A 24,124-nucleotide genomic window follows, 5' to 3' on the forward strand; every position below is an offset into this window, starting at 1 on the left:
GTATCTGTATATTACTCAAGTGATTTAAATAATGTTTTAAATCACATGAGGCAAACAGAACCTTAGATATGCAGCACTCTAGACCCCTGCCTTTACCTATCATTCAACCTCTCCATCCTCACCTTGTCACCTTCTAATAAAGCTTTTAGACCAATGTCATGGAAGACCTAGCCTGGATGAACACACTTCAAGAGCCCTAGGAGAACTGGACTGAACTACACACAAAATATTTCTCAGAAATATGCACTGTTGCACCCTGCAGTCTCTGAAGCAGATCACTTCTAAATGGTTTTTTCCTCCAGGCAAGGCCATTTCTAAAACTGAAAAAAAAAAAACATCCCTCAAATGCAGCTAGGATGTTTTTGAAAATGTCATACAGCACCCTATTTCAGGCTTTAGTCAACCTCTAATATGCATGAAGTAATGTAGTCACACATCTGTGGGTGGGTTAGGGTGCACAATGAAAAAAGTAAGCCAATTCCTACAAAAATGGTATTCACCTGATCTTTCTTTTTCAGTTCTTCAACTTGTCGGAGCTGCTCTGAAGTTAGCACAATCTCCATTCGTTGCATGTCTCTCATTAGCAAACGCTGAGATTCCAGAAACTGGTCATTGGCTTTCTGCCACGTATGTTTTAACTGGTTGTGTTGTTGTCGCTCTTGCTCCAAGAGATGGCACACTGTAAGAATCCCCCAATCAAAAACACTGAATTTTAATAGTAGGCTATACAGTATTTCCCAGATTTCTTTGACAAAAAAAAAAAAAAAAAAAACAAATTCTTTCCATAATGTCACTCACATAAAAAGTGTTCCAGAGAATACATTTTGGAAAACATTGCTCTAAAGGCCAAAGGTTTAGTAAGCATGCCTAACTCTCTTTAATACAGTCTGATACATCTGTTATCCAGAAATCCTTGAGCCCATTTAATTCTGACCTCTAAGGATAAATCAAAGAATAATTGTAAATACTTATGTTGTTGATACTCATTGGCTCAACCATCTTCTATGGAAAAAAGAGTAGGTAGTATCATCCTCTATGTCCACCTACTCAGCTACCCAAGACAGAAACTCAAGAGATAACTCATATTTCTTACTTTTCCTCACCCAACACATTCAGAAGCCTACTAATATGACAGAAGTCTACTAATAATACCTCCTGTGCATTATGGCACTTCTGCCTTAGATCAGCCCTGGTAATTTAGACAACTACAACAGTAGTCCCTTTGTTATTCTTCCTGCCCTTGGTCTTGCCCTCTCTATTCTATCCTCCACCCTGCTACTAAAATGAACTCTCCAAGATGCAAAATTAGTATTATTATTCGCTAGTTTGAAACCCTTCAGGGAAGCCAAGCACAAAGGCCACATATTGTATAATCCTATTTACAAGGAAGTCCAGAACAGGCAAATGTACAGAAACAAAAGGTAGGTAAGTGGCTTCCGGGGACTGGAATGGAGGAGAGAACAGGGATGTTTGGCAATGGGTACATAATTTCTTTTTGGATTAATAAAAATGTCCTGAAATTAGAATATATTCAAAACCACTGAATTTACACTTTAAAGAGTGAACTTCATGGCATGTGAATTTTATCTCAATAAAGTTATTTAAGAAAAAAGATTTTTAAACCCTCAGACACTCCTTAATGCCCACAGGATAAAATCCAAAATCCTTAGCACAAGGTCTCTGTGATCTGGCCCATGTCTACCTCTCCTGTTTCACATTTTGCACCACTGCCTCCTGTATCCTAATTCTAATGAACTACACGTCTTTCACTTCCTTACCTTGTTATACCACATGCAAATGGCCTTGAATGTTATGCTCAGCTTTGAAAATTACCTACCTATCTTTCAAAACTCCACTTAAGAACAACTTCTTTGAAGAAGCCTATCTGTGGCACTGCTGCCTCCTCATACACTTCCATCCAATCCTAGCACCCCTGATACACAACTGCACTAACTTGGCTAAATATCTAGTTTCACCAATTAAGCCTACCATTACATGCTGCTTAATCTTTATCTGTCTTCTTTCATTCAAATGCTATTTCTGGTAGGAGTGTTTCAGTATGGAAATTCCTTTATCCCAGTACTCATTTGAGTGAAACTTCTCAGATACTTTTCCAGACATATCAGGAAGGTTTAGCAGTCTTACACTATTTCTGGAAGGGTTGAGGCACATAACTTAACCATAAATTTTTTTTATGCCCTTTCAGAGTTTGCGGGTTTTTTCACAGCAGAACATCTGAAAAATGTTTCCTGAAAGCCAAAGGCTCAAACTTCGTGTTATTTTCATAACACTTTATGAAATAATTTTGTACACTTACGTAATTTTAGCTTTCCACTATCTGGGGGGAAAAAAACTCACAAACCTAATTTACGGAAGAGCTATATTTTCCATAGTATTTGGTATACTCAAAAGTATTCATTGTAAGAATCTATCACCACAGTCCTAAAATGCATATTAAAATACATTACTAGCAAAACCTGAAACAAGTATAAGATTTCAAAGGAGCCCATGCATTTGAAAAAAGAAAAAAATTAGATCTTTATTTTCACTAACCACTAACTGAAATTTATCATTTACTTCAATTATGAAATGTAGGCAACCAATCACAGTTAAGTATAATAATCCCTATGACCTGCTCACTAACAGAAGCCACAGATATCTTAATATTGATACTTCTGCTCATCACTAGTTCAAAATTACAAGTTATCAAACCTGCTACTAGAGCTTGTTATTTAATGCATTACTGAAATAGCACACTTATTACTATACCACAAGTTTACAGTTATTTATAGTTTGATAACTTTTAAATAATGTAATTGGTTTCTTTTGTAATACCACGTATTTTATGGATTAAAAACATTATTCTGAAAGGGCTTTACAAAACTGCCAAGAGTCCATGACACAAAAAAGTTAAGAACCCCAGATATATAGGAATCACTAGAAGAATTCAAGACAAAAGTATATTTTTATTTTAATGAGGAAAAAATGAGCTTTCTTCCTCATTCCTGGGAAAACACAGTCAATTTCTGCATCACTCTGCTACCAGACTAGTGAAATCAAAATTGTTTCTTATGGCTCTGGCTGGTGTGGCTCAGTGGATTGAGCATAGTCCTATGAACCTAAGGGTCACTGGTTTGATTCCCAGTCAGGGCACATGCCTGGGTTGCAGGCCAGGTCCCCAGTAGGGGATGTATGAAAGGCAAACACACAATGATGTTTCTCTCCCTCTCTTTCTCCCTCCCTTCCCCTCTGTCTAAAAATAAATTAATTTAAAAATAAAAACAACTGTCCCTTATAAACAGGAATGTTATTTAAGGACACCAGAATATATTATCTGCCCTCTCTGTCCCATATGCACTTTTGCTAATCCTCCTCCATCAAAATGGATTGAGGGCAAAAACGGTCTATGCAGAAATTCCTAGCTCTATTATCTTTCGGTCAAGAGCTGATGCCCTGTGAAGTTATTACTGGAGTCCTGGAAGAAAAAGAAGTCAGTAACAATCTAAGTATCTTTAGTAGACCTCACATCTCCAGATATTCATGGGAATGTTCAAACTAACTGTGAAGCTTAAATTAAATCACTAATATATTGGATTGGTATTTTAAGATTGGTTATTACTTTGTTAATCAATATCATAGTTCTCTTAGTGACTAAGATAAAAAATATACAGAATATATATTTACCTTCATGCAATTCTTTCCGCAGTTTCTCAGCATCTTCCTGTAAAACGGATTTCTGAGTATTTAAAACAGCTACGTACATCTCTAGGTCAGTCCTACAAGATTTCTCAGCCTCCAGATAATGATTCAGTTCTTTAACCTGAAAGAAGACACAATTCTATGAAACTAAAATATACATACTTACTATGGAACACTTAAAAGATAACTAATTAATAGTAAACACTGTAATCATATCATGAGTAAATATACAAATGAGGTTACACATAACAATTTTGTATACTTTTCAAAAAGGTAATTCCAATTTATACTCCCATGTGCTCATTTTATCACATACTCAGAAACACCAAGTTGCTGTTTTTATTTTAAACAGTAGTTGCTGTCTAAAGATAAAAACAGTACCATACCCTTATAAGTTTGCTTCTTTTTATTTCTAATGAGGTAATTCCAAGTGCCTTAAATTTATAAAAAGGAAACATTTTCACAGATACATGTATTCATGGAAGGAAAAAAGAGGAAGTCACAATGAAAAAAATAACGATGAAAAAAATAACGTCTCATACTGTACAAATACAAACTTGAAGGCAACTGCAGAATACTTTTTAAAATCACATCTTTTAAAAACTACTTTGTTGAACAATCAACTATAATGTTCAAATATAAACAATTTAGTATGAATCTGAAATAGTTACAACCAAAATAAAATGCAATCTTGCCCTAGAAAGTGATTATACAACTGTTTGTTTCATCCTGGCTTAAAATTGTCCATCCAATAGTCATTTAGTTAACTTACTTTTTCAAATGGTTATGTCTAATTTATTCTTCAAGGTCATTTTCACGCCTTTTATCTTCATACTTTTTCAAACATGAAATAGCTGACTAATCTTATCTTCGCCCTTAGTCTATTGTTAATACAATAGAGTAGTACTGGTCACAGACTAAAATAATTATTTAAAACTGCCATTTGCTTCACTGGAGGCCAATAAAAAAGATACTAACCATCCAGTGTGGCTCAGTTGGTTGGAGCATCACCCCATAAACCAAAAGGTCATGGGCACATACCCTAGGTTGCAAGGTCAGTCCTTGGTCGGGGGCCATGTACAAGAGGCAACCAATCAATGTTTCTTTTTCACATCAATGTTTCCCTCACTTTCTCTCTCCCACCCTTCCCATCTCTCTAAGATCAATAAGCATGTGTTCGGATGAGCATAAAAAAAAAAAAAAAAAAAAAAGATACTAACCAAGCATGACAAAGTGCTGGCTGTTGTGAGGCATTTTCCCTATGACCTGGAGAGGGTGATAATTCAGTTGATGGTAAGAGTCAATATGGCAGATATAAAATGGTGGCAATATAACCACTAATTCTATCAGTTATTACTTCTTAGAACAAATATTTGACTCATTAATAATTTCTAACATTCAAAAGCTATTAAGCAGAACTCTGGGAAAATGGTGGCACAGTATGTGAATTTCCTTGAACTTCACACATCCTAACAACAGAAGTACTAAAAAAACAAAACCAAAAACACATGACTAGCTACAAAAAAAAAAAAAAGAAAGAAAAAATAACAAGTGATAAACAGAAGGTGGGGACAAACCACTGGAAATTACCTACATGGACTTAAGTAACATCAGTGTCTATGCAGAAGAAACTAACAGAAAGCAATGATGGCCCCCGAGAATCCCAAAACAGTCAGTCAACTGGGGCTCTAACTTGACAAGAGCAGCTGGAACTGGGAAGACTCACACACTCCAGTAGGTAGTGGACACTACAAATTTGTACTGTTAAGACATAATCTGGTTAGGGTAAAATGGTATCCCATTTTCACTTACATTTCCCTGATTTCTAGTGAGGTTCAATATCTTTCTACATTCCTTGGCTATTGTGATTTTCTCTTTTGTGAATTGCTTGCTCATGTTCTTGTTTCTCTACTAGGCAATTTGTCACTTATAACTAGGCAATTTTTGTTAATTTCAGATACTAATTTTTTGTTAGGTATTTGAGGTACAGACAGATATCTTCTCATAGTCTATAGCTCTTCAATTTTATGTGAAATTTCTTTTAATAGGGAAGTTTTATATTCTCAGCTAGGTAAATTGTCAATCTTTTCATTTACAGTCAATATTATTGTCTTATTTCTAATGTTTTTGTACCCCTGGTAACATTTTCTTTTATTAACATCTAAGTTTCAAAAATTTGCTTTTCACTCTTATGGTTTTTCATTCATTAAAATTAGTATTTGTAAAGTGTGAGACAGAAAGCTAATTTCACTTAATCCCACATTTATAATTAATTATTTTTCAAAGCCTTTTAAAATAATCCTTTCTTTTCCTACTGATTAGTAATGCCTCCTGTCATACAACAAATTTTCATATACAGTTCTATTTCTGGGCATTCTAGTCTGTTTCACTGGTCCATTTGCTTATCCCTAAACTAATATCAAACTATCTTGACTACAGTAGTTTTTTCATAAAGTATCTGGTAGGTAAGACAAGTCTCCTAACCTTCCTTCTTAAAATTTTTGCTAGATATATTTCAGATCCTTTGCTTGTCTACATGAATTCTAGTATCTACTTATCAAGTTCCTTATTGGATTTTTGAGTAAAATATTGAATTTCAGATTAATTTGGGGCTATACTGCCTGCTTTGTTGTTGCTGTTCTTGTTGTTCGAAGGTAGTTTTCTTTACTTGCAGCAAGTAAAGAGACAGAAGATTCATCTTCAAAGTTTTGTTTCCCTTCTAGCCATTGGTTAATTACACGATGATTTCTTCTTTACAGTTGGATACATTTATCCATTGAGTTCCCATCAAGCTCATCCTGTTTACAGCTGCATCTGCAAAATACTCCATGGTATCCAGGTTCTTTCACCACTGTCAAGCTCTTAAGTATACTGCCAGCTTTATAATACATTATCTTTTCATTAAGGAACACACATATATTCAGACCTTCATTTTTAATACAACAGTACACTTACAGCTGTGAATACACAGAACAATTTTTTCTTGTATTATAATTCATTAATTATTGTATTATTTTCCACACAAACAACTGTAAACTACTTTTGCCTCACCCTGTATATTTCCTAAACATCATGCCCATTTTTTTATGCATTCTAGGTAAATTATATGAAGTAGTCCCCCCTCATCTGTGGGGGATACATCCCAAGACCACTAGTGGATGCCTGAAACCAAGGATAGTACCAAACCAACACATACCACATTTTTTTTTTGCTATAGTAAAAAATACAGTACCATTAGAGTAAAACAGTATCCCTAAAGTGCTTTATGGCTTTTGTTTGGCATATCCAAATTGGTAGCATCACTACTCTTTTGCTTTAAGGCCATTATTAAGTAAAATGAAGGTTACTTGAACATAAGCACTGTAATACCACAGTGTGATACTGATAACAGAGATGGCTACTAAGTGACTAACAAGCAGGTCCAGCATGGATATGCTGCACAAAGGGATGAATCATATCCAGAACAGGACAAAGCAGGAAGACATAAGATTTCATCACCTCAAAACAGCAAACAATTTAAAGCTTATCAATTTTTTATTTTTGAAATTTTCCACTTAATATTTCTGGGTTACAGCTGACTTTGGATAACTGAAACCTCAGAAAGTGAACCTGTGAATAAGGGAGGACTACTGTAGGTATTTTTTTGTTTTTTCTTCTATTGCGAATGGATCTTTTTTCCCCATCCATTACATTATTTATTTAGCTATTACTGGGATATAGAAACATTATTATTTTTGTATGTTGATCTTGTTGGAACAACTTTTCTAAACTCTTATTAGTTCTAATAACCTGTTTGTACATTCTCTTGGTTTTCTATGTAACAATCAAATCAGTTTCATCATTTTCTTTCCAGTTCTCATGCCTTATTTCTTTACCTTGTCTAGCTGCATTGTCTGAACAAAATCACTGAGCACGGGTCTCCTCCTATTGTTCCTGTACTTAATGGTGCATGGCTGCTAAACATTCATCATTAATTATGATGTTTAATGAAGGCTTGAGAAATAGCCCTTTACTAAGTTATTGGTGTTTATCGAATGCCTTTCTTAATCTAAAATATACTGCTCTTTTCCTACAATCTTTTTATGGGGTACATAATAATAATAATGGGTTTTCTGGTGATACACCATCCTTAAACTCCTGGGAATACACTTCATTGAGTCATGATGTCTCTTTTTTTTTTAACTACACTGTTCAAAATTTTTTTTTCTGTATTCTTACATAAGATTATCTAGAATTTTCTTTTCTTATACTACCTTTCTGTGTGTGCTCATTTGTAATGAAGTTATGCAAGTCTCTAAAATGACTTGGAGAGCTCTCACTTTTTCTGTTGTCTAACACATTTTATAAAATATATGGATTATCTCTTTCCAGAAGGCTTGGAAAACTTGCCTGCAAAACCAGTTGAATCCAATGTCTTTTGGAGGAGAGGAAACAGGAGAAAGAAAATTTTTACTATAAATTCATTTTCTTTAATAATTACTGTCTGCTTTTGCCTCCCTATTTTATCTTGAGACAATTTTGACTATCTTTTATTAGAAACTTTTTCATTTCATCAAATTTATTTAATTTGTGTGACATTGTTGATAGTATTTTTATTTTTATAATATATTTTATTGATTATGCTATTACAGTTGTCCCATTTCCCCCCTTCACTCCCCTCCACCCTGTACACCCTCTCCCACCCACTTCCTCCCCCTTTAGTTCATGTCCATGTGTCATGCTTATAAGTTCTTCAGCTTCTACATTTCTCATACTACTCTTGTGGCAGGAAAATAAAGTTTGTGTCTCACAAAGGGGCTTTCTACTCCTTGTAACACCTGCAAGCTTGTCGGGACAAAAGCTGGGTAGAAGTTATTTTTAGGTAGGGAGCAGACTAATAGAGTTGCTAGGTAACGCTATCTCAAGGCCGAAATGCTAGCCTTCATTATGTCCCTGCGTGTGAGAGACATTTATGCAACACTCTTACCCTCCCCCTGTCTACTTCCTACCTACAATCTATGCTACTTATTCTCTGTACCTTTTCCCCCTCTCTCCTCCTCCCACTCCCCTGTTGCTAACCCTCCATGTGATCTCCATTTCTGTGGTTCTGTTCCTGTTCTAGTTGTTTGCTTAGTTTTTGTTTTTGCTTTAGATGTGGTTGTTAATGATTGTGACTTTGCTGTCATTTTACTGTACATGTTTTTTATCTTCTTTTTCTTAGACAAGTCCCTTTAACATTTTATATAGTAAGGGCTTGGTGATGATGAATTTCTTTAACTTGACTTTATCTGAGAAACACTTTACCTGCCCTTCCATTCTAAATGAAAGCTTTGCTGGATAGAGCAATCTGGGATGTAGGTCCTTGCCTTTCATGACTTGGAATACCTCTTTCCAGCCCCTTCTTACCTGCAAGGTCTCCTTTGAGAAATCAGCTGACAGTCTGATGGGAACTCGTTTGTAAGTGACTGTCTCCTTCTCTCTTGCTGCTTCTAGGATTCTCTCCTTCATTTTTACCTTGGCTAATGTAATTATGATGTGTCTTGGTGTGTTCCTCCTTGGGTCCAACTTCTTTGGGATTCTCTGAGCTTCCTGGACTTCCTGGAAGTCCATTTCCTTTGCCAGAATGGGGAAGTTCTCCTTTATTATTTGTTCAAATAACTTTTCCACTTGTTGTTCTTCCTCTTTCCCTTCTGGTACCCCTATAATTTGGATGTTGGAATGTTTAAAGTTGTCCTGGAGGTTTCTAAGCCTCTCTTCACTTTTTTGAATTCTTGTTTCTTCATTCTTTTCTGGTTGGATGTTTCTTTCTTCCTTCTGATCCACTCTATTGTTTTGAGTCCCAGTTTCCTTCCCTTCACTGTTGGTTTCCTGTGCATTTTCCTTCATTTCTTTTATGGTAACCTGCATTTTTTCATCTAATTTGCGACCAAAATCAACCAATTCTGTGAGCTTCCTGATCACCAGTGTTTTGAACTGTGCATCTGATAGGTTGGCTATCTCTTGGTCACTCAAAAGGATGAGTTCTGGGGCACTGATTTGTGCTTCTGTTTGAGCCACCTCTCTCTCTCTCTCTTTTTTTTTTGGTCTGGTCGCTCCTGTTACGGTGAGGGGCGGAGCCCTAAGTGTTCACCAGGGCTGGGCACCCCAGTTGCTAGATTGTGATGTTGTATGTGAGGGTGGAGTCGAGAGGGAACAATGTCCATGGGACTTCAGTCCCTTCCCTGGGATCCTTGGTTGCACACTCTGCCCTGCTCCACAATTGCCACCTCATTGGGTCTGCCAGCTGCCACTTGCGTACTCAGGGTCCACCCACTGCAATCTTGCGTGCCCCAGATGCCTTACGTGCTCCTGGTTGCCTTATGCGCCCAATTCTCCCTGTTCTCCGCAGCGCCTGGCTGCTTGTCTCTGCCCCTCCTACCAGTCTGGATAAACGGGTCTATTTCAACTTCTTGGCTCTCCGACTTCCATTCAGATAAATTTTCTGCCAGTTCTGGGTGTTATTCTGCCTCTAAATTGTTGTTGTTCCAATCTTGGTTGTGCGTGGAGGTACGGTGCGTCCACCTATGCCTCCATCTTGCCGGAAGTCAGCCAGTATTTATTATTTTTAAATCTCTACAGATTTGTACTTATGTCCTCTTTATTTCTAATAATTTGAGTCTTTTTTTCTTTTTTCCTGATTTATCTTATTGGAGGTTTATCTGTCTTATTATTTTTTCCATTTTTTCATTGTATTCCCTTTCTCATTTTTTCTTTGGCCTTTCTATTTCACTAACATCAGCTCTTATATGTATTATTTTCATCTAATCATATTCCTTGTATTATTCTGTTTTTTAGATTCTTGAGTAAAAATATTGAAATCACTCATAATATTTTATAATTCCTTTTCCCACGTAAGTTCATTTTTTTCATTTCCAGTTCACTTTAGCTATCATTTTAATGTAAATAATTTAATAAACTGTAGTCAGAAATTCTGGTCTGTATAACATCAATTCTTTGAAATTTACTGGCACTTCCTTTGTAAATTTATGAAAAGTATATCTAAAAACAGTAATACTTGATTCTATGCACTATCCTTGATTCTAATACTTGATTACTTGATTACATAGAATCAAGTGATACTTGACTCTATGCTTTGATGTGTGAACTTATAATCCTCATAACAGCCTTATGAGACAGGCTATATGATTACCCTCATTTTACAATTGAGAAAACTAAAGGACAGTAAGGTTATTTTCCCAAAGTCACCCAGCTAATTAATGCTGAGCTCTTACCTACTGTGTTTTACTACAATATAAAAAATAGTTTCTTCCTTAGGTACAGGGTTCTATGTGTCTGATAGCTAAATTAATCATGTTGCTCAAAACTCCTACATCCCTACTAATAATTTTTTTTGCTTGCACTGTCACTTGCTAAGGATCAGTTTAAATATCCTATTATAATTGGGAAATGTCAATTTCTCCTTGTCACTTTTTGCTTTACATATTTCAAGACTATGTAAGGTGAATTTAAGTTCATGATTATCTTTTCTTTCTGATGGATTATTTATTGATAGAGTCCTTTTTTATCTCCATTAGTTCTTTTCCCCTACACCTACTTGTTTCATATTACAATTGCTATATTAACTTTCTTTTGGTTAGACTTTACATAGCATATCTTTAAATATCCCTTTATTTCCAATCTCATCTTGTAGGTTTATTTTAGGTGTATCTCTTATAAGAAATTTAAAGTTAGATTTTTAACATACAAACTCTTTTAGGTGATTATCAGTTTACTAGGATTATTGATACATTCCCTTTTCTACATTCCTATGTTGTGCTTCTGTTTACGATCTCTTTTCTTATTGTTTCTTTCCTACTTTCTTTTAATAGTTGTTAAAATTTTTGATACTCCCTTTGTATTTCTTGTATTGTCTCTTTATAGCCAACAAATCCAGCCATAATATAACTATATTATCTCTAATTGATTTTTTTCTTTTTTCTTTTTGCGTTTTAAACAAAGCAAGATTCCTAAGATGCATAGTCTACATTACAGTTTTTACCCCCTTAGTAATTCTAACTTTTGCTCATTGCATTAGGGCAGAATCTTGGGTTTTAAGCAAATGAATTATAATGTTTCACAACCTTTGAGGCTTCCAGCTCTTTCACCTTGTCTTCAGCTTCTGTCAATTTATCTTTCAAAGCTGCAATTTCCTTCTCCATGGGCATCACAACAGACCGAAGTTTTTCAGCATCCTCTTGGGCCTACAGTTAAAAAGGATTAAATACTATAACTGATTTATTGCTTTTTCTAAGAAACTTTGATCCATCCAGTTATTAAAAATTAGTATAATAAATAAGTCTACCAGGCACTCACAAAACAGAACCATGTCTAACTTTTAAATGTTGTATTGCTTTGGCCCTGAGTGCTATGGCTCAGTGGGTTGGGTGTCCTACTGCAAACCAAAAGGCCGCTCATTCAATTCCCAGTCAGGGCATCTGCCTGGATTGCAGGCCAGGTCCCCAGATGGGGGCATGAGAGAGACAACCAATTGACATTTCTCTCCCTCTCTTTCTCCCTCCCTTACCCTCTCTCTAAAAATAAATTTAAAATCTTTAAAAATAAATAAATAAATGTTGCATTACTTTGAATGTCAAGTCATAATCATAGTTTTTGCATATATTCCCTTTAGAATTTGGAAGTAGAAAAATAAATTCACTATGACAATTTTGACTTGGCAATTAATTAACTGACTTGGAAAGTATCTTATGTATAAAGGGAAATACACATAATAAATATTTTTTATAATCCTGGTTACTAAATTAATTAAACCATAATTTCTTATGACTACTAAAAAGATTCTTTTTTAAACATTAGGAAATATTAGAAAATGTTTTCTAAAATATGACAAAATTATGTTGCTATAAAAAAGCTATCATCCATAGGGGTGGGCTGGGATGGGAGTGAAAGGCAGAAAACTGTACTTCAACAATAAAAATAAAAATAAAAATAAATAAATTTTTAAGAAAGCTATCATCCAGTTATTTAAACAGGGTGCTTTAAATATCATTTTACTTTTCATATTTAAATGACACAAACCCAAAGAACGACCTCTAAAAATGTATTGTTTTCCACCCTTCATTCTCAAAAACACAGATTAAAAGAAAACATCCATAAACTAGTAAACTGGTGAGAAACTTAATTTTGTCTATGTGTGTGTGTACACTTGTACAACGTTAATAATAGGAAAAACTGAATGTGGAGTATAGGGGAACTCTATATCACCATCACAAGTTTTCTGTAAATCAAAGAAATCTAAAAAATAAAGTTTAGTTTTAAAAATAAATTTTAAAAGTGAAAAAAGTGGCAGATTGTGGAAATCATGAATATGGATATGAATATATTAGAAGAAAGGAAAAACCAACCACCCTCATATGGACTGGTAGCTGGGACTAGGGCTAGGAATAAAATTTCCAATGATAGCATCAAATATGAATTCATCTCGGCTTGAGAGAAGTGGAGGCTATCTACTTTAGATAACTACGTCAGATGACTATGACAACTGTCAGATCCTAATGAAGATGCTGAATTAAAATATTTTCCAGAAATGAGAGAATGGAAAAAAACTATTTCTCAAGGTTCAAGCTTTTGTTTTGGGTGTTCGGTTCTCAGATGATTTCCGTATTATTAAAAAAACTAAAAAACCATGAAAGTAGTCCTTATATGGACCAAGAATTAAGAACAAGAGTATGATTAATCTGACTGAAAAGTCAAAATCCGAGTTTCTGGACGAGATGGAGGCATAGGTAGATACACTGTCTTCTTACACAACCAGAGGTAGGACCACAATAAATTTAAAAACAAAATATAACCAGAACTGCCAGAAATCTGTATGGAAGTCTGACAACAAAGAAATTAAAGAATAAACATTCATCCAGACCAAGAGGAGGGGTGGGGACAGGCAGCCAGGGCAGAGAATACCCATGGCAAGGCAGCAGCTGGAAGACTGGAACGGGTAAGGCAGAAGTTGGTGGACCAGGGGTCCCACATTTGCATGTGGATAAGCTGGGAGGAACAGCTGAGGAGTGAGGCAGACTGCACAACCCAGGGTTCAGGCATGGGAAATAAAGCCTCAAAACCTCTGGCAGTAAAAATCTGTGGGGGTTACAGCAGCAGGAGAAACTCCCAGCCTCACAGGAGAGTTTGTTGGAGAGACCCACAGATTTAGGGTCCTAGAATGTACACAAACCCACCTAACAGGGATCAGCACCAGAAGAGCAAAATTTGCTTATGGGTAGCAGAGGAAGTGACTGAAAGCTGGCTGAGAGGCGAGCAAGTGGCACTGTTCTCACTCGCACCCCTCCCCCACATATGGAGCCACAAGACAGTGAAGTAGTAGGTTGCCCTACCCTGTAAAATACCTAAGGAACTGCCCCTTACATTCTAACAGCTGCACAGAGACAAAAAAAAAAAATATATGGCCCTAATGAAAGAACAGATCAAAGCTCCAAAAATAGAGCTAAGTGATGAAGAGATGGTCAACCTATCAGATGCAGAATTCAAAACCTGGTAATCAGATGCTCACAGAAATGATTGAGTATGGTTGCAAAATACAGGAAGAAATGAAAGCTATGCAAAGAGAAATGTACAGGGAATCAACAGTAAAGGGAAGGAAACCAGGACTCAAATCAATAGTCCTGGAAAGACTAGAAATGGAAAGTCTAGTCCTGGCAAGAAATGGAAAACTTATTTGAAAAAATAATAAAGGAGAACTTCCCCAATCTAGCAAAGGAAATAGAGTTCCAGGAAGTCCAGGAAGCTCAGAGAGTCCCAAAGAACTTGGACCCAAGGGGGAACACACCAAGACACATCATAATTACCTTACCCAAGATAAAAGATAAGGAGAGAATCTTAAAATCAGCAAGAGAAAAGGAGACAATTACCTACAAAGGAGTTCCCATAAGACTGTCAGGTGATTTCTCAAAGGAGACCTTACAGGCAAGAAGGGGCTAGAAAGAAGTATTCCAAGTCATCAAAGGCAAGGCCCTACATCCAAGATTGCTCTATCCAGCAAAGCTATTATTTAGAATGGAAGGGCAGATAAAGTGCATCCCAGATAAGGTCAAGTTAAGGAGTTCATCATCACCAAGCCCTTATTATATGAAATGTTAAAGGGACTTATCTAAGAAAAAGAAGATAAAAACTATGAACAGTAAAATGACAACAAACTCACGGCTATCAACAACTGAACCTAAAAAAAAAAAACAAGAACAAAAACAAACTAAGCAAACAACCAGAACAGGAAAAGAATCATAGGTATGGGATCAACTGGAGGGTTATCAGGGGGAGGTGAAGAGGGAGGATGGGGAAAAGGTGCAGGGACCAAGCATAATTGGTGGAACAAAATAGACAGGGGAGTATTAAGAACAGTACAGGAAAGATAGAAGCCAAAGAACTCACATGCACAACCCATGAACATGAACTCAATGGGGGGATCACTGGAGGATTGGGGATACTGGTGGATGGTGGCAAGGGGAAAAAATTTGGGACAACTGTAACAACATAATCAATAAAATTTACCAAAAAATTTTAAAAATTAAAATGTATGTATGCATATAAATTAACAATGTAAAAGTTTAACCAAGCTGGCCAAAAGCTTTTTAAATTATCTCAATGATAAAATGTTTCCCTTTGTATTTAGTTGGTTTATGTTCAGGCATCTTATGGTAATATGTTCAAACATAATACGTAGTACATTTCGTCACAAAGGAACCAAGGTATATTAAGGAAAAAGGCTAAATTAAAGCTTTGGTTTAGACACAGTCATCAAGAAACAACACCAATTCAACAAATATTTTTTGAACACCTATGTACTAGATACTATTCTAGGCATTTAGGATACACAAGTGAACAATACTCCTTCCTCATGGAGCTTACATGCTAGCAAGAAGGGGAAAGCAGCAAATAATAAACATAATAAATTGGTGAATGCTCTGTACATCACAAAATATGCACTATGGAAAAAGAAAAATTAGAATAGGAAAAAGGTGATAAGAAGAGGAAGGTGGATAGGTTGTAATGGTAAATAGTCTGGCTAAAATACACCTCATGAAGAGATATTTAATCAAGGATTTGAAGAAGATGAGGGAGTTTCCCATACACAATATGAGGGAAGGACATCAAATTACTGTATTTTGCCATGTATAATGCACACCCACATTTTGTGCATATTATGCATGGGATTATTATATCTACTATTATACTCATGGTATTGTAACCATTATACATGGCAAAATACAGTATCTAGTACTATACTTAGGTTTATGTTCAAATAATTCCTCTAACAGAAAATGTAAAAGTACATCTTCTATTACTATAATAATATTAAAGCAGCTTGCATTTGGACTGAAATATTTCTACAAATACATTCCTTCATACCTTTTTCATTTCATTTTCTAAATTTTCCTCCTCTTGACCTTCAGACAGCCTTCTCCTTAAATCAGCTATTTCCCTCTCTGCAGATTCTCGATACTGTGCCCACTGTGCTCTCTCTTGCTCCAGCCGAAGGTGGAACTGGTGCTCATAGTCACGAACTGTTTCTACAAGACATCAACAAACATTTAATGTCTAAGCATTCTGGAAAAAAAAAACTACGTTCTGATACACTAAAATTTAAGTAGTCATATTAAAAGCTTTTGCTCAAGTTCTAGAATCTTTTAATTCACTAAAAACAGCTAAACTACATTTCCAGTTCTTATTATGTGTAGAAATTTTGCTAAGAGCTTTAAATCATCATCTCTAATCTTCAAATAAACCTGTGTAACATTATTTTACAGATGAGGAAAGCTTAGGAAAGATTATATACTCTAGCCAATGTTTCCTCCTTTTCTGAGGCAGACTGAAGGAGGACCAGTCATTTTTCAGCCATGAAGCAAAATGAGGTTGAAAACCACATACTAAGGACGAAGGCACAGAATGACTGAAGGAGTCTAGAACACTGGGAACACTGTGGAACCACTGTAACCAGTTTTAGATTACCTACCTCTGGATTTCTTTTTCTGTAAGGAAAATGAACTCCTATTTTTGTAATCCACTATAGTCAGCATTGTTAGAGGCTCACAGTAATCCATAGGTGATAACCACAAACTCAGAAATAGGGCTAAACTTAACCCAACTTCTTGCAAATAGCACTAAGGCAAAAAGGACATAAAACTGCTAAGTTGGAGGGGAAAAAAAGCTACCATATTTTTCAGACTATAAAACACACTCCCCACCCCCAATGTAGGAAGAAATGGTAACTTATAGTCCAAATGTAGCTTGCCTGGCTCGCTGTGGGGGAGGGGGTGGCAGTGGAGCGGGGTCACAGTTATTAAATATTTTACCATATTTTTTGCTTCAAAAAATTTTCTCCTATTTTCCTCCTCTAAAACCTAGGTGTGTCTTATGGTCCTAAAAATGCGATATCACTATCTTACATTTATAATAAAACTAATTTCAGAAACTCAAAGATTCAGGAGCAACATCATTTCAATATCATTTTCTCAGAAACTGCAGAAAGTAATTAAGCACTAGTGCCAAAATTAGGTAGACCAAATTACTTCTCTTCCTTTAGACCAAACCAGCATCCCATAAAGCTTATTTTAACCCACAGGCTATGCTATCATAAACTGCAATGAAAATTTCATACAAAAATCCAAATTTTCCTTAAAAATGTAAAAGATATGACAACAATGGATTGGATGGGCAATAATGAATTGGAACTAGTAAGTGTAAAAAGTAAGTTTACTCTTTGCAAAGGAGGTCTCTCTAGTCCTACTAGTCTCTAGTCTCCATAGTGCCCCCATACAGCTTTATTCATTGACAGTACTTGCCTGACTCTTGTAAGAAAATCCATTTTGAAGCCCTGCTTTAACCTTATGATGAAATATAGTTTTCATTTAAAGCAGTATCTTTTTAACCCTCTCATTATAATGGGCTGGCCAAAAAACCCATATGGTTTTTTCTATAAAAGACATTTTTTATTTTCACCAATAACTTTATTGATTTGGATATTTTGAGTATGTCGGCTATCCCCCTTGTGGTATACAACTGATTATTCTCAATTAATGTCTCAATTTAATAGCTATCAACTTCAACCGGTGTACCTGACCGTGGAGCACCATGCGGCAAGAAATGTCCAGCACAAAACTTCGCAAACCACTTTTGACATGTTTGGTCAGTGACAGCATCTTCTCCACACACTGCACAACTCTTGTTTTTTTGCATTTCAGTTGCATTTTTACCTTTCCTGATATAATAAACCATAATATGCCAAAAAGATTGCTTATTTTCTTCCATCTTCAATATTAAAGTGACTACACAAAAATTCACCCATTTTGTTTTTTTTTTTTAAACACATGCTAATGACAGTTGTCACAATACAACCTAACAAAACTGTTTCAAATGAAGTTAAAGACAACTAAGAGCTACTAGAGTAATCTCATGGAAAAAAAACAAATGAACTTTTTGGCCAATAATTTCTCTTATCAAATTTGTTAAAGATACAGATGACATACTCATATACAATATGACTGACTTCCCTTTTATTTTGAAGATAACAATACATCTTAAAGATGGTAATACATAAAGTCACAAATGAAACTCTGAAAATGTTCTCAATAATCAGAATCAGATCTTGGAAAATCATAAAATATTTAACTTTCTTTGCCTTTACCTTTCATAACAGCCTGAAGTGAAGCAACTTCTTCTCTCCACTGTCTTTTTACTTCATCTATAGCTTCTTGTTTGGTATTCTCAGAAACTGTGGCAATGGCCTTAATATTCTCCATCTCTGCTTGGGCTTCCCACAGCTGTGTTCGAAGATGTCCCAAATCATCTTGTGCAGCTTGTAATACTGCGTTTTGTCTCTTCAGATCCTCTGGGGAAAAGGTAAAGAACTTTCCATTAATGAAGGACTCACATTTATCAGGCTGGCACTGAAGTGAAGAAACAAGCATCAAATTTATAATGGTAACATTTTAATAAAGAAGTTAAGCATTAAATTTGACAGTTAACTTAGAAAATAAAATTTTTATAAAGGTAAAATTTAAGGTATGCTGGGTACCACAAATAAATTATTAGTTACGTAGTCACTTAATGATTAAGGCCATAGTTTTAGAGCTAAATTTAAGCTTTTACCAACTGGCTAAATGAGCTCACTTAACCTCCACAGCCTCAATTCCACATCCATCCATACAAAATGGGGATAAAAATTCTCACCTCAGGAGGTTGTTTTAATGATAAAACAATTTGTTGAAAATGCTTACTAGTACAGTACCTTGCACAAGTAAACATTTTTTTATTAAATTTAGTATTATGGTTTTTTTTAAAGATTTTATATATTTATTTTTAGAGAGGGAAGAAAGGGAGAAAGAGAAAGAGAGAAACATCAATGTGCGGTTGCTGGGGGCTGTGGCCTGCAACCCAGACATGTGCCCAGACTGGGAATCGAACCTGCGACAATTTGATTCATAGCCCACACTCAATCCACTGAGCTACGCCAGCCAGGGCTTGCACAAGTAAACATTTAAGAAATGGTTAATAAACATGGCAGTTACTAGATACAAGTTTTTAAAGGTAGAATTAATTTTTCAGCACTCCCTTACCATCTCTTAAACATTATCTGGTGTGCCTGCAACATGATTTAAGCCTAAGAAGGACATCTGTTTGGCTAATCCATCTTCCAAAAAAGATGAACCTACCATATAGAGGGATGTGTATGTTTCCCATACCCTTAGTAATAATCACTATTTTCCATTTTTCTAAAATTTTTGCCAACATCATGGGTAGAAAATGGTAATAGTTTCAATATTTTTTAGAAGATTTAATTAATTTATTTTTAGACAGAGGGCAAGGGAGGGAGAAAGAGAGGGAGAGCAACCTCAGTGTGTGGTTGTCTCTGGGCACCCCCTGCTGGGGACCTGGTCTGCAACCCAGGCATGTGCCCCCACTGGGAATTGAACCAGCAACCCTCAAGGTCACAGGCTAGCACTCAATCCACTGAGCCACATCAGCGAGGGCAATAGTTTCAATATTTATTTGCTTATTAATAGAGAGATTGAGTATCTTTTCATATACCTATTAATGACCAGTATTTCCTCTTTGATGATATTCTTCACTTGTATTTCTAATAAACTGTTTTTCTTCTAATCTGGAAGAGTATTTCATATATACTGGATGTTAACTCTTATTTTTTTCTTACATAACTTTTCCCTGTCTGCTACTGTTTCTCAACTTCTTTTTGTTACCTACCATTATCTAAAAGTTATGAGACATTTATGTAAAAGAACTGTTCATCTTTTCAAAGCTATCACTATCCTTTAGAGAGAGAATAACTAAGTCAACTAGCCACAAACAACTGGATCTGAGATCTAACTGTACTGTGTACCAGCTGTATTACTTCGAAGAAATCACAAGCCATTAAGCCAGGATATTGGCAACACTCTTCTGCATAAATATCTAAGTACATGAAAAATTCAAGTAGATAATATCAATTAAAGTACTTTTAAAAGTTGTGAAAATGTTCATGATTACCAATCACAAAAATTAACTATTTAAGTCTAAATAACAGAGAAAAAACCTAATCATGCTAATTTTAAGTCATTTAAGAAACCTTTAGTCTCTCAACATCAGTTTCATATCAGTTTGTCCCCACTATTAAAATATTCTGAAACACTAGCCAGAGACAATTATAAGAACATTAACTGTAGAAAGTAATTATCTAAAATAAAAACCTAATAATGCTAATTTTAAGTCATTTAAGAAATCTTTATTTAGTCTCTCAACATCAGTTTCATATCACTTTGTCCCCACTATTAAAATATTCTGAAACACTAGCCAGAGACAATTATAAGAACACTAACTGCAGAAAGTAATTATCTAAAATAACAATAATTTTCCTTGAAGGAAAAACAAATATCTAAGAAATTATGGTGTGTGACTAAGAATGACGCAGAAACTGAGTAAAGACATAAACACATGAAAACACAAAAGAAAAGTGTGTATCTACTCCATATACCAAGAGTTAAATTATTTCTGATAATGTGAAATAAAAGCAAAAGCACTGTTTCTGAAATACTTTATTCATTTCTGAGAACTACAATTTTGTCAAGGCTCAAGTTTATATAACTAACACCTCCTGTTAATTATCCCTGCAACTTTTTGATTTATTGGAAAATTATCCAGAGCTATTCACCACCATGTTGTCAATATGAACAGAAATACCACAAATATCAAGCCTAAACATTAATTTTTGGCATGTTTCCACATAGCTGAAAACCATAAAAAGAGGCTGAAGGAAGACTGGGCCCTGTTTTGGCTCTTCTGGTTCCCTAGCTTTTTCATATAAAGTTTAGGATCAGCTTGTAAATTTCTACAAAGAAGAGAACTGATACTAAAAGACTCTGCATCAAATTTGTAGATCAGGGGAGCATCACCAACATTAATCTTCGATTCATAAACCTGATATGTCTCTCCAATTACTTAGTTATTTTTAAAATCTTTGTGTTTGTTTTCAGAGCACGAGTTTTGCACTTTTTGTTAAATTTATTCCAAAATACATTATTCATTTTGGTGCTATTATAAATGGAATTGTTTCTTTAAAATTTCCTTTTCAGGTTATTCATTGCAAGTATTATAGAAATAACGACTGGATTTTGCACACTGATCTTGCATCCTGCAACCTTGCTGAACTTGTATATTAGTCTGAATAGTTTTTAGTGGATTCCATACAATTTTATATACTAAAAATGTCATCTGGGAATAGAAATAGCTTTATTTCTTCCTTCTAGTCTGGACTCCTTTTACTGGATGTGAGGGATGAGGGCTAATTGCCCTCATGATAGAACTTCCAGACCAATGATGAAGAGAACTGCTCTAAGTGGACAGTGCTGTCATTTTGTGAGATTAGTATCACCCTGATTACCAAAACGAACACAGGCATCACAAGCAAAATAAAAAAAAAACCCACAAAAATCTACAGACCAATATTCCTTATGCATATAATGCGAAAATACTCAACAAAATACTAGGAATCCAAATTCAGCATTCAGGTTATATACCACGAGCAATTTAAAGTGTCAATATTGACAATATGATAGAATTTACATCCTTTACATAATTTTAAGTTAGAAATAAACATATATTTAAAAGTTGAATGATCATTAGTCTAGAGCTGTGCTTCTCAAACTGTGGTTCTTGGATTAGCAGTACTGTAGTCACCTATGAGCTTAGTAGAAACCCAAATTCTCAGGCCTCACCGCAACATACCATGTTCTAACAAGTCCTTCAGGTGATTTTTTTAAATTTTATTTATTTTTAGAGAGAGGGGAAGAGAGGGAGAGAAATATGTGCGAGAGAAACATCAATCGTTTGCCTCTCACACTCCCCCAACTGGAGACCTGACCTGCAACCCAGGCATGCACCCTGACCAAGAATTAAATCTGCAACCTTCCAGTTCACAGGCCAGCGCTCAATCCACTAAGCCACACCAGCCAGGGCTCCAGGTGATTTTTATCCATGTTAATGTTTGAAAGCCACTGGTCCAGAGGGCTATGAAAACCATATCCATATTTTCCTGGTTCAGTACCCAAAATGTAAGCCCTGCCACTATCCCTCACACTAGGTCACTGATGACATGCTCTCATGTATCTGCTGTTTTTTTTAAACAACTCACAATTATTTAATAACAATATTCTTCACCAGAGTTCAAATTCTTTGAGTTAAAGAACCACATGACTATTGCTCCTTCTATATACCCAGCACCTGAACACAATGTTTGCCTCATAGTAGGTATTAATCAAATATGTATTAATAAATAACTGAACAATTATTGGATAAATTCCATAAACTATCAATTTTAACATAACATGGCTAAAGCTATTATTAGAATGCCAACAGTCCTGATTTGCCAGGGGTTATCTCTCAAGTGTTAAAAGAACTGAAAGTCCTGTGTCCCAGAACTATATAGCCCACTACCATATTAAATACCACCATTAAGATTAAAAGAGAAGGAAAAATCTGAATAATACATATTTAGGCTTGTTTTTCAGTTCTATTCTTAACCCTTACCACTAAATAGGCTTTTATTATACAATGTGAGTATAAATAAAATCAAGGTTTATTCAACGACAACATTGTACTACCAAGAAACCTGGCATTTTTTAAGGCAGTTTCAGTATGGGCTTTAAGGGAAAACATAAACTTACCCTCTTTAGCCAAATATAACTCTTTAAATTTTGCTCTCTTTTGATTAAATTCTTGCTCAAGCTGCTGCTGTGCACGTAAAAATTCTGCATTAATTTTTTCCAATTCTGCTACCCGTTGCTGAAGAGAAACTGGAAAAAAAAGATACTAGTTAACATGTAGTAACTTTCATTTTTAAGCTATTAAAAGAATAAATTAGTATTCTTGCTGCACATTTCTATAATGAAACAAGTAGTTAAGTTTATTCCAAAGATCTAATATATTCTAGGAAGTTGTAACTTAAAAAAAGACACTTCTGTTACACTTAATACACACACACACCATGAATCAATCATATAAAGTGAAACAGCCTATATACGGGAATCACATACAGCAAATTTCTCAAAACAGAGCTTTAAAGTCCCTTCATATGTCTGACAGAATTGTCGGTCCACTTCTGGAATTGTTAAATATTAAGTTATTTGGGCTATTTCTCCCACAAATGAACCCACTGCCAATCTTGCTAGCTCCTATTTCTCTCAAGTGTTGTTATAAGCAGAATCCAACAGGTTCCCTGATTAGGACAGCCATACCAGCCTGAACCACTCTTCTAATTTCAAGATGATTCATTACCATTATACTGAAATCACAGTAAAAAAACTCTTTCATATAGAAAGGATGCAGAACTGTATATTCTCTATGAACTCTCAATTACCAGGAGATCATCTTTTTTTTAGATTAATGTTGACTGTGGTATGGCAGAGATTGGGACACATTTTTTTTACTTTAGCGGCTCTACAATTTGGCCACAGCTGATTAAATGCCTATCCAGACCAAACCCAGAGACTCTTCTGGTTCAAGCAAGGAGTGGGAAATTCAAGAGTCCAACCCTTGACCTCCTCGTGCCCAGGCAGCAACCCAGCCAAAGTTATGACCCTAACCCCTCTAGGGGATACCTATCAGTACTAATGCCACCGCATAATTACTTAAGCCAGCTGAAGTCCCACCCAGTTCCCTAACACAAACCAACCCTAGATAATGATTTGTCTATAATTTTAACCATGATCTGCTATTATCTCTGCATATCTTCCCTGCACTCAACACCTTATTCAATTTAATTAAGAGCTAATTTTATAGTACATAGAAAAAAAGACTAGAAAATGCACCTGGTTTACCTATTAGTATTAGAAGTATGACTCGTTAATTTCTTCCATGTGCTTTTCAAAGTTCTCTACAACTCCTTTGATAA

At 35.4% G+C, this 24,124-nt stretch overlaps 1 protein-coding gene across 1 annotated transcript in view; it reads right to left on the bottom strand.

Moving 5' to 3' along the window:
* Positions 1-24,124, bottom strand: part of RABEP1 (rabaptin, RAB GTPase binding effector protein 1) — a 108,425-nt gene that overhangs the window by 38,308 nt on the left and 45,993 nt on the right. Inside the window, exons 2-7 of the mRNA XM_045824179.1 lie at positions 22,899-23,027; positions 18,368-18,571; positions 16,093-16,253; positions 11,799-11,918; positions 3,685-3,820; positions 501-679 (exon numbers count right to left, since the gene is read on the bottom strand). Of these exons, the coding sequence (XP_045680135.1) occupies positions 501-679; positions 3,685-3,820; positions 11,799-11,918; positions 16,093-16,253; positions 18,368-18,571; positions 22,899-23,027 (929 nt within the window). The remainder of the gene's footprint in view (positions 1-500; positions 680-3,684; positions 3,821-11,798; positions 11,919-16,092; positions 16,254-18,367; positions 18,572-22,898; positions 23,028-24,124) is intronic.

Source organism: Phyllostomus hastatus, unplaced genomic scaffold (genome assembly GCF_019186645.2).
Source record: "Phyllostomus hastatus isolate PE091 unplaced genomic scaffold, TTU_PhHast_1.1 phas_scaffold_55, whole genome shotgun sequence".
NCBI lineage: Eukaryota > Metazoa > Chordata > Mammalia > Chiroptera > Phyllostomidae > Phyllostomus > Phyllostomus hastatus.